Below are 12,214 nucleotides of genomic sequence, written 5' to 3'. Positions count from 1 at the left end.
AGATCTTAGAGCTAGCCTCCTATATATTAAAGGAACCGTCACACTCAGCAACTTTCCAACGAGAACGACGACGATCCGCGACGTTGCAGCTTCCTGGATAGCGATCTTGTTGTGTTTGACACGCAGGAGCGATCAGGATCCTGCTGTGACATCGCTGGTCGGAGCTAGAAGTCCAGAACTTTATTTTGTCGCTGGATCACCCGCTGTCATCGCTGGATCGGTGTGTGTGACACCGATCCAGTGATGTGTTCGCTTGTAACCAGGGTAAACATCTGGTTACTAAGCGCAGGGCCGCGCTTAGTAACCCGATGTTTACCCTGGTTACCATTGTAAATGTAAAAAAAAAAAACACTACATACTGACATTCCGGTGTATGTCACATCCCTCGCCATCAGCTTCCCGCACTGACTGTGAGTGCCGGCCGTAAAGTAAAAGCAGAGCACAGCGGTGACGTCACCACTGTGCTGTGCTTTACGGCCGGCACTGACACAGTCAGTGCGGGAAGCTGACGGCGAGGGACGTGACAGACACCGGAATGGAAGTATGTATTTTTTTTTTTTTTTTTTTACATTCACAATGTTAACCAGGGTAAACATCGGGTTACTAAGCACGGCCCTGCGCTTAGTAACCCGATGTTTACCCTGGTTGCCAGTGAAGACATCGCTGAATCCGTGTCACACACACCGATTCAGCGATGTCTGCAGGAGATCCAGCGACGAAATAAGGTGCTGGCCTTGTAGCTCCGACCAACGATTTCGCAGCAGGATCCAGATCGCTGCTGCGTGTCAAACACAACGATATCGCTATCCAGGAAGCTGCAACGTCACGGATCGCTAGTGATATCGTTGTTAAGTCGCTCAGTGTGAAGGTACCTTAAGGAAAGGGTTCTGAATGGACCCGCTGCCATTCTACCTAAAGATATATATATATTTTTTTTTTCAAGACGTCTGGGTGTTTAGATTTTTACTCCAGCCTTTCTTAACTTTAGAAGGGCATGACATGCCTATATCTGTGTCTCCTCTTCCTTTCACTCCTCCACCTCTTTTCTTTTCGCATGACTATGTGTAGTTGTGACTTTTCCATGTGTTTGTTGTGTCTTCTGAGCAGTTTGTCAGCTTTTAGACACCTTTTAAGGTGTTTTCTATGTGTTTTCCATGTGTTTGTATGTGTTTGTGTTTGCCTGCCATTGGTTTCAATGGGGTTCGATGGTGTTCGTCGAACAGTTCGACGAACAGTTCGGCGAACATCTCCCTGTTTGACGAACCGAACCCGAACACTAGGGAGGTGGGTCATCTCTAATCTTAACCCTATTTCTAACCCTAACCCTAATTGCAACCCTAATCCTAAGGCTATGCCCACGTGTAATAATTATAGTGGATAACTTAGGAGACTCTTTGCGTGGAACAAGAAAACTACAGGACACAGTTTTATAAGTGGTAAAGTCTATATTATCACATGGTGATTCAAACAGATGCAGAGAGAAACTCAAGTCCACAACACATGGAGCAAATATCAAATGCAGCTCAGCAGTATATAGGAAACTTCAGAGGAAAATGCAATCAAGCATAAAGTCTATGAAGCACAATTATTCTTGAGGATACTTGACACGAATAAGTCCTTGCTTAGTCCAAAACACAGATAGATATGCTTATAAGGCAGTTCAAATAATATCTTAGCTCAACCAGGGAGGTCTGGGTAATAGTCTCAGGTTCTTGAAGAGCAGCAACAGCTTACATGTCCAGCAAATGCAGATGGAAGTGAACACGAGTAGCAGATGAAGGAGGATTACTGGAACTGGTGTATGCAGCAGGAACTCAGAGCAGAGTAGCAGGATAACCACACAGGTTCACAGGAGCAGGTATATAGCCAGGGAGTCACCAGAGGTCAGGAGCTGGATGCAAGGCAGAATACTCTACCACAGACTGAAGGCTGGGGTGGAGTTTTATAGCAGGAATACACAGTGCACATGAGACCAAAGACGCCATCTTGGAAAAGGGCAGTAATGCACAAAAAGGTACTAAAAATGTTCAGAGTCCTGACACCACATTGCGGATTCATGTGAGGATTTTCCCGCACAGTTTTTAAAAAATCCACAGGTAAACTGCACTGCTCTTTACCTGTGGATATACCATGGATTTCCATAGTGTTTTGTGCGGATTTCACTGGTGGATTCCTATTGAGGAACAGGTGTAAAACGCTGCGGAATCCGCACAAAGAATTGAGTGCAGAAAATACAACGCAGCATTGCCGCGTGGTATTTTCCACACCATGGGCACTGCGGATTTGGTTTTCCATAGGTTTACATGTTCCTGTAAACGTGATGGAAAAATGGAAAACTGCTACGAATCCGCAGAGGCCAATCCGCACAGTTTGAACATAGCCTAATTCTAACCGTAATTCTAACCCTAGCCCTAACCTTAGCCCTAGCGCTAACCCTAGTCCTAGCCCTAACCCTAACACTAACCCTTACTCTAACCATAACCATAGTTCTAACCCTAACCCAAGTTCTAACGCTAACCCTAGTGGAAAAATAAAAGTAAATATTTTTTCTTTATTTTATTATTGCCCCTACCTATGGGGGTGATAAAGGAGGGGGTTATTTATTATTTTTTTATTTTGAACGCTGTGATAGAACCTACCACAGCGATCAAAATGTACCTGGAACGAATCTGCCGGCTGGCAGATTCGGCGGGCGCACTGCGCATGCGCCCGCCATTTTGGAAGATGGTGGCGCCCATGGAGCAGATGCACGGACAGCGGGAGGGACACCGGAGGTCGTTAAGTATGAGGGGGGGATCTTACAGTGGGGGGGGAATCAGACTGCAGGTGGAGCGGACAGGAGGACGGGGGAGCGGAGGACGGCGGATGACTGGATGTAGAACGGTGGGGAGACCGATGGCGGGGGGCAAATCGTGATCTCCAGCCATGGCTGATGCTATTGCAGCATCGGCCATGTCTGGATTGTAATATTTCACCAATTTTCATTGTTGAAATATTACTATCGCTCTGATTGAAAGTGAAAATGAAATGTCACTTTCAACAGCCAATCAGAGCAATCGTAGCCAAGGGGGGGGGGGGGGGGTGGCGAAGCCACCCCCTCTGGGCTCAAGTACCACTCCCCATGTCCCTGCAGGTCTGGTGAAATTACAGTTAACCCTTTCATCCGGCCTGCAGGAGCGCAATCCGACCATGACACATATGCTGCGTCACAGGTTGGATTGGCACAGGTTTTTATGATGCATATGCTGCGTCAAAGGGAAGGGGTTAAAGTCTTTACCACCTCTGCAAACAGCTGATTTTCAGAGACAATAAAATCCAAAGTAAATTCAAAGTAGAAATATGGCGTGCTGTATCATGTTAGTCACAGAAAATATATTTTATTTTTGGACGAAGGATCAGGCCTCTATAACACACTAGATGCTACAAACTATTTTTAAAACTCATGTCCCTTACTGTAGGATGTTACTAACAGAAGAATTTGTTTGTGGCCTATGTATCAGGCCTCTATAACACACTAGATGCTACAAAAAATGTTTCAACTCAGGTCCCTTACTGTATGACGCTAATAACAGAATAATTTGTTTTTGCCTCCTGAATCAGCCATCTACAGCTTAATCTCAACACAAACAAATGGGAAATTGTGTGATACAGCGGGTTGTCTAATTTTTTGCAACTGAAAAAAAAATTTTTTTCAATGTGCCTTATGCAGACAGTTTCATATCACCGCCACAAAATGGCTACGTAGGATACAGCAGGCTGTTTCAAATTTCGCAACCAAAAAAATTATAACTTTTTTTTTTATGTGCCTTAGGTTGCAGACAGCACCACAGCACTAAATTACAAACGGGGATACAGCCGGTTATTTTTTCACTAGCATCATAGAATTAGAATGCTATATTCATGCATGGATCACAATAGAAACAGTGCACAACACGTGCCCTGCTGTATTTGTCTGGCAACCTCAGTATGACCCCCCCCCCCCCCCCAAAAGAAAAAAAAAAAGGTTGAAAAGTAAATTTAACAGCCACACTGGACAATAGGTACCAACGGTGTCTGACTGATATGCAATTACCCATCTAACTAGCCCGAGCAACGAGTACACTCGCCCATCACTAATAACGATGGCCCCATAATATGCTCCATAGAATATTATGGCCCATATAATGCTGCACAAAGGTTGATGGCCCCATAAGATGCTCCATAGAGTAATATGCCCTGTATGCTGCTGCTGCGATAAAAAAAATTACATACTCACCTCTCGTCGCTGATGCCAGGTCCCCAGCACTTGCAATATTCACCGGTACCCATTCCACCGCGGCACGCCACTGTGTCTTCTGTTATGATTTGGTGGACTAGGAGCAGCATGAGACGTACTCTGGAGAAGGTGGTACCTGTACTGACCGCGGACCCTGAACCTAACACCGCAACTAGAAGTAGCCGTGGGATGTTCCTGTCACTCCCCAGACACCTCGTCACAGCCGAAGGACTAAATACCCCCAGAGAGAGAAACGGAAAAACTATCTTGCCTCAGAGAAAATCCCCAAAGGACAGACAGCCCTTCACAAATATTGACTGTGAGAGGAGAGGGAATTAACATACACAGACTGAAATCAGGATTTAGCAAAGGACGCCATTCTAGCTAGATAGAAAGGATAGGACAGAGTGCTATGCGGTCAGTATTAAAATACTATAAAATATCCACCACAGAAAATACAAATCTCCACATCTAACTAAAGGTATGGAGGGTATATCTGCATCTCCAGAGATTCCAGCTTGGCTGAGCAAGTCCTTATACAGACCAAGCTGGACAAGACAAAACATAGAAATGCACTGAACTATAAGGCCCACAGCATGTGGACTGCAAAAACAAAGCCAGAACTTATCTTTGTTGCAATGAACAGCAAAGCAGGAGAGACCAGAAGAGATGTGAATCCTCCAGGAACAATGGACAACTGGCACTGACTGAAGGGTGAGGCAAAACTAAATAGCCCAGTGGATAGCATTAAGTGGACACACCTGATGAAATGCTGCGATTGAAGACAGCAGTGCTACCACTTATAACCACCGGAGGAAGCCCAAGAGCAGAATTCACAACAGTCTTCCAGGTCTCTGCAGTGATTGTTCAGGCAGAGGACGCGCACTCAGACCTGAACGTCACAGCCAGAGGACACAGAAGGGAGAGCCCGACGGTGGAAGGGGGACTGGTGAATATCGCATGGCTCACCCTCCCCCGTTATACTCACCCTCCTGGTGCACGCCGGCAGCTTGTTCCTGTGTTCATAAGTCTCATGGTACCGCTCATTAAAGTAATGAATATGTGCTCCACGCCTATGGGAGTGTAGTGGCATCCATATTAATTACTTTAATGAGTGGAACCATGTGACCGCTGAACAAAGGAAGAGCTGCGGGCGCTGGAGACCATTGGAGAAGCAGGGAAGTGCAGAGACTGTTTTGGGAGCAGGTGAGAATGATGTGACAGCTGCCGCTCCCCCTCCCCCGCTGACCCCCTGGGACATTGACTAGAGTAGAAGACAAGAGGGGCACTTTTAGGCCAAAAAATGGGCTTAATATCTCAGCTTATACTCGAGTATATACAGTAATTTACAATGCTATACCCGTGCATGTAGAACTATAGAATCAGCGCACAACAAACTTGTAGGACATGTGCCCTGCTGACTTTGTCTGTTGACCTCAGTAATGGCCAAAAAAAGCGCTGGAAGGTAAATTTTGCAGCCACCCTGGACACAAGCTACACTATCTGACTGATATACACTGCCGAACTAAATATCTGAAATCTTGTTAGTAACAGTGGCTATGTCAGGAGCAGCCTCTCTGTGCTGTGTCAGTGTCAAAATGACGCTAAAACAAGATTTCCGCTATGTATATGGAGAGGAACATGTGATTTCACCAGCCAATTACATAAGCCGTAGTGTCAGTACATTATGAGTGTTTCCTGCACCCTGATTGGCTAACCGCAATGTGCACACAAAGTCAGGGGGAAAAAAAATTAATGCTGTGCTGTGCTTCAAAGAACGCCGCACCTCTGAGCTCTGCATACCCCCTCCCCTCATGAAACACATGCCAAACTCTGAAAAAACACCACCATTATTGTTGCTAAAGTGCTGAAAATATTTTTGTGGCAATGCAAATATTTTCCCGCTCTTTTACCAAATGTTAAAGATTTTTACAAAATTTTGCTCGGGTTTCCGATCACGAATCCGAATGTGCCATATTCGTGCAGAATTAATGTTTGGCGATCATTATCCAAACAAATTCACTCATCTCTATTCAAAGTACTAGAAGTCCAATATTACTAACCAGATTAATCACTTGTTTTTGGTATAAATTATATTACTTGAATAATTAATTGAAAGGAGGTGAGTTCAAAATAATAGCAATGTGGAGTTCAATTGATGAGGTCAATCATTCTGTGAAGAAACAGGTGTGAATCAGGTGCCCTTATTTAAGGCTAAAGCCAGGACATGTTGTACATGCATTTCACCTTGAAAGCCTGAGAAATATGGGGCGTTCAAGACATTGTTCAGAAGAACAGCGTACTTTGATTAAAAAGTTGGAGAGTTGATTAAAAGTTGATTAAAAGTTGATTGGAGAGGGTAAAACTTATAAAGAAGTGCAGACAATGATAGGCTGTTCAGTTAATATGATCTCCAATGTTTAATAATGGAAAGCCAAACCAGAGAGACGAGGAAGAAAATGGAAGACCACCATTCAAATGGATGGAAAAATAACCAACATGGCAAAGAATCAGCCACTGATAGGCTCCAGGATGATCCCAGACAGTCTCAAGTTACCTGTGAGGACTATGACAGTTAGAAGACGCCTGTGTGAAGCTAATCTCTTAGCAAGAAGTCCCCGCAAAGTCCCACTGTTAAAAGAAAGACGTGTGGATACAATGTGCCAAATAACACCTCAACTGGCTTAAATAAAAATGGAGAAACATTTTGTGAACTGAAGAAAGTAAAATTGTTCTTTTTGGGTAAAATAGCCACAGACAGTTCGTCAGATGACCCCTAAATTCTGCATTCAGGCCACAGTACACTCTGAAGACAGAGAAGCATGGTGGTGCCAGCATTAAGATATGGGCAGGTTTCTCTTACTATGGTGCTGGACCTTTTTACTGCATACCAGGGATCATGGACCAGTTTGCATATATTAAAATACTTGAAGAGGTCATGTTGCCTTATGTTGAAGAGGACATGGCCTTGAAATCGGCGTTTCAACAAGACAACGACCCTAAACATACCAGTACACAAGCAAAATCTTGGTTACAGTCCAACAAAATTGATGTTTTGTAGTGGCCTGCCCAATTCCCGGACCTTAATCCGATAGAATACTTGTAGGATGAAATCAAAGATGCCGCTTCTGAGGCAAAGCCAACTAATACCAAAAAATTGTGGGATGTAGCCCAAGCATCCTGGGCTTGAATAACAAGTGACCGGGGCCAGAAGTTGGTTGACTCTGCATAGATAAGAAGATGTGATAGATGTGAAGCAGTTATAAAAAAAATGTGTTTATACAACTAAATATTAGTTAGTGATTCTCAGGAATGCTAAATCCAAGCAGACACTGCTATTTATTTAAACAGCCTAATGTTATTTTTTTGTTATTTTCTGTAAATTAGTTAAAAGTTATATACATTTGTCGTAATATTTTGAATTACAAAACAATGTGCAATCTTCCCAATGCATGGAAATAAAACTAGTATAAAGATTTTGTGATTACCTAAGACACTGCTATTATTTTGAACACTACTGTATATGCAGCCCCAGAACCACTGTCAGTACAAGAATACAGCACAAGAACCACCGTCAGTTCATGAATGCAGCATCATAACCACCATCCGTACATCTAATAAATCACCAAGTTTGGTACACCAATCAAATGCAATGTCGGGTCAGCCCCTTGTACAATTGTTTCACAAATCCAAGTATGTCTTTAACAATGTTGAGGAGATATTGGGAGTTGGTAACAGTCATCATCAGACAGTGGACCATATAAGAAACACAGCACCGAGGAGACGTAGCCAGGATCACAAATAAACGTTTACTTACATGTGCCTTATATTTGACATTTCTTTGATTGAATTTTTCCCTATCCTTTTTTGTCTACTTGTAGCACAGATGCCATGATGACATTTCACGCCGAGAGCTCATCTCTGCAGCCTTCCCTCTTCTCCAGTCTTTTGTAGCACTTCCCATCATGGTGCCCTTAAAATAGAAATATTGTTAAACTGCCCCATGACATGAATTATATATAACTCCCATGCTGTGCCCCTGAATAAATAATTGTCCCTCACTGTGCTTCATGCCCAAAATTTCCCCTCACCCTGCCCTACTCAAAATATCCTCTGCACAATGCATGTCTGTAAAATATTGCATGCACTGTCCCTTCCTAAAATATTCTCCCACCATCCTTCTCCCAAATATCCCCCACACACAAACATACTGCCTCTCTGAATAAAGTAACCCCCATCACCACTGCCTCTCGCAAAACTGTGCCCCCTTTCACAATTGTCACCCCATTATGTGCTCTCACAGCAACATTAATCCCCTCCCCCTTATCCACAACGATAACTCATTTAATCTTCAGATCCTTCATGGACCGCTTAGTGTTGCCCTTGATGTCTCTACTTCTCTGCAGCCCGTCGGTGCCGGCAACAGTGTGATAAAGTCAGCAGCGTGCTGACCTCATCATGCCTCTGCAAGTTGGGGCCAGACCTGACTTACGCTCCTTTGCTCCAGTTCCCGCACCACAGTGTTAAAATGTATTCACGTCCAAAACATGTGAATAGTGAATACATTTGAAGAGAGGAAAAAGGGACCAGGGCATCCAGAACAGCTCCGCAGGCAGCACGGCATCCTTTGCAGGTCACATGTAGACTGCAGGCCATATGTTGTACATGCCTGCTTTAGAACTTCATTCCAGTGATTATGACATTGTGCTCCCCCTACCCCAGAATCCTTGGTGGAAAGCTTGGCTGCCACGATCAATGCCATTATGGCTTGTAAGTTTGAAAGCCTGAGGTTCAAAGTGGTCCAATAGTGTTGACACTGGGGTACTTTAATCTACTGGCCTTGGAAACACAAGAACTAAGGCACATTTCCACAAGCCTTTACTTAATACTTGTTTTGCACATACCCTTAATCCGGACCTCCTGGCAAGGTTCAGGGAATGTTTAAATTCCCATTTGCAAGGTACAGCCAAAATTACCATACTTTGGAAAATTCGTTATTTTTTTCACTATTTTGCATGTTTCACTTTTCCCTTGTGTCCGTTACTAGTACTTTTCATATGCAGTCCCCTTATGGATTCCCTCTGATGGTCTAGGGGTGTACTGTGTGGCTATCAGGTTCTGTTCCCCCCATGACCCCTAACTCTTCTATCTCAGTGGTGGAGTCGACAGTCGATGGCTCCTAGTTTTCACTCAGGTGGCAGCTCAAGCAGATGCTCGGATTAAGATTGGGTCTCCCTTGGTTTTGGCTAGGGGAAGCTACTTGGCTCTGACACTCACTGTGGCCTTCTGGCTTGGAGAGTCAGGGAATGGTTTTTGGAGCCCTTTTCCTGTTGGAGAGGGTTTCAAGTGACTTCATATTAGTGCACTTTTTTAGTGGCACCATTAGTCTCCTTTTCAGAACACTCGGGTGAAGAGCATGATCTTGGTCTTTAAAAAAAACAAAAATGGGGACCATTGGCCACGTGATGTTATATGGTCTTGCCCACCCTGCTGGATTTGGATTACCAGATGGTACCCCTGGACTTGTGAATGGCACAGGGAATATAATATACACCTGTTTATATGGGATATGTGTTCACTCTCCTATTCTCTACATATATTTCATCTTCATTCCCCACCTATCAGGCTCAGGGAATATAATATACACCTGTTTATATGGGATATGTGTTCATTCTCCTATTATCGACATATATTTCATCTTCATTTCCCACCTATCAGGCTGAGGGAATATAGTATACACCTGTTTATATGGGATATGTGTTCATTCCGCTATTATCTACATATATTTCATCTTCATTCCCCACCTATCAGGCACAGGGAATATAATATACACCTGTTTATATGGGATATGTGTTCATTCCCCTATTCTCTACATATATTTCATGTTCATTCCCCACCTATCAGGCTCAGGGAATATAATATACACCTGTTTATATGGGATATGTTGATTTCCTCTATTATCTACATATATTTCGTGTTCATTTCATATCCAAGATGCATAAGAAATCTATAATACCTCTCCATCTCTTTGGACCTAAAAGTTATTATGTTCATTCTTTTTATTTATTCCTTTTCTTCATTCTTTTTAGTATGTCCCCCTTTTAATGGCGAACTGAAGAGACCCGAGTAGTCTGGAAAGCTGCAATTTGTTGCCATCCTTTCAGTTCACCATTAAAAGGTATCAACCACCGAGGACTCAAATGTTATTTTTTATTTACTGGCTAACACGGTACAAAGATATATATTTTCCTATTGAAAGAAAACGTAAAACAAGAAAAAAAAAGAATTATCAAAAGTGAAAATCTACTGTGTGGTGAAGGGGTTAATAGATGAGTAATGGCTTTTCCCCCTCTACGTGTATTACATTTTCTGATTCTGCAGCTCTCCTGTCTAGTTAGCCAGCGTTCTCCATAGGGGCCACTAGTATTGGTGCCGTGGCTACTTAGCCTACATGCCCCTGTTCTATGAGACAGAGCTAAGTGCCCTCTGTGTTGGTGCCACTCCACGCATGCGCAGACATTCAGCTTCGAGGACTATACGTTTGCGGCTATTACCAAGGTGTATGTACTACAAAGCGTTCTTTTCAATAAACTTTATTTACAAAGGACAGAGATGCGGCAGGACATGGAAGATACCCACAGCCGCGCAGAGCATCATGGGAGCGTTGATTCTTTCGCTCTTTCTTGCTTACACCGAGCGGCCGGCAGGTGTCGCTGTTGCAGAGCTGCAGCTGCCGCCAGATGTCGCTGCTTCCCATAGTGATCCCGGTCCCCTGGAGCTGGCCCTGTGTCCATGTCCCCGGCTTTTGGCAGTGATGGCGGCCTCCCTGGCTGCGACGGCTCCCGAGGTCCCGGCAGAGGATTCATCGGATAGCGAGCCGGAGCCCGAGCCACAGAAACTGCGCAGGAAAGTGTCCACATCGGGGCAGATCAGGAGGAAGGTAAGAGGCGGCGACAGGGACGAGACAGCAGTGGCTGGCTGCAGACCTCAGAGGGGACACGGGCAGCACAGAGGCCATGGAGAGAGGTGCGGGGCGGGGAGGCACAAGGGACAGCCGGGAGGCGGCCGGAGGGGCCTCTGCACAGGCTATGGCTGCCACCTGGGCTCGCACTACTACTCCCAGCATGCTCTGACAGCTGCATCCTAGCCGGGCACACTGGGAGTTGTAGTTGCACAGGTGGCAGTCACATCCTGGGTGGCATATGTGTGCTGCCAGTGACAGCTGTGTGCCAGGCTGAGGCTTGTGCCCTGTGTGGCCACACACAGCTGACAGGAAGGCTTCCTGCACTGATGGCCATGTATAGACCTGATCCTCGGACAGCAGTCATTAATATGGTATATTCTACAGCACCGTCGTGGACCATGGCGCAGTACGCTACAATGAAAGAATATGCCCAGTGATGTGTGCGCACATAATAAGGCGACTGCAGGAGAGCTGCGTACGCTGCAGCCGTGCATGCAGCATCACCACCGTGACAGCCATATAACTATTTCCCTATGTGTTTGTGAGAAGTAGCTCATCCTGGGCTTCCTAGTTCATGGTTAGGATAAGTTCATTCAGAAAAAAACAGACAATTTTTCATTGACATGATCATCTGTATGGGCATTTGTATGGGCATCTGTATGGTATGTGTATGGGCACCTGTATGGTATATGTGTATGGGCACCTGTATGCTATATGTATGGCACCTGTATGGTATGAGTATTGGCACCTGTATGGTATGGCATTTATGGTATGTGTATGGGCACCTGTATGGTATGTGTATGGGCACCTGTATGGTATGTGTATGGCACCTGTATGGTATGTGTATGGCACCTGTATGGTATGTGTATGGCATCTGTATGGTATGTGTAGGGCACCTTTATAGCACGTGTATGGGCACCTGTATGGCACGTGTATGGGCACCTGTATGGTACGTGTATGGCACCTGTATGGTACGTGTATGGCATCTGTATGGT

General features: G+C 44.7%; 2 protein-coding genes across 9 annotated transcripts in view; one reads left to right on the top strand and one right to left on the bottom strand.

Moving 5' to 3' along the window:
- The window catches only part of LOC143808394 (uncharacterized), a 426,051-nt gene that overhangs the window by 127,976 nt on the left and 285,861 nt on the right, over positions 1–12,214 (bottom strand). The window lies entirely within an intron of this gene.
- The window catches only part of DGKD (diacylglycerol kinase delta), a 117,150-nt gene continuing 115,848 nt past the window's right edge, over positions 10,913–12,214 (top strand). For 2 of the 4 annotated variants that reach the window (XM_077290980.1, XM_077290981.1), the window contains exon 1: positions 10,914–11,195. In XM_077290980.1, the coding sequence (XP_077147095.1) occupies positions 11,070–11,195 (126 nt within the window). In that variant the 5' untranslated portion in view covers positions 10,914–11,069. Of the gene's footprint in view, positions 11,196–12,214 lie in introns of all 4 variants that reach the window. The other 2 variants (XM_077290979.1, XM_077290982.1) reach the window with 2 other exon arrangements.

The sequence above is a fragment of the Ranitomeya variabilis genome, chromosome 2 (genome assembly GCF_051348905.1).
Source record: "Ranitomeya variabilis isolate aRanVar5 chromosome 2, aRanVar5.hap1, whole genome shotgun sequence".
Lineage (NCBI taxonomy): Eukaryota > Metazoa > Chordata > Amphibia > Anura > Dendrobatidae > Ranitomeya > Ranitomeya variabilis.
Note: the sequence above shows the minus strand (reverse complement) of the source record. Positions and strands in the feature narration are given on the sequence as shown.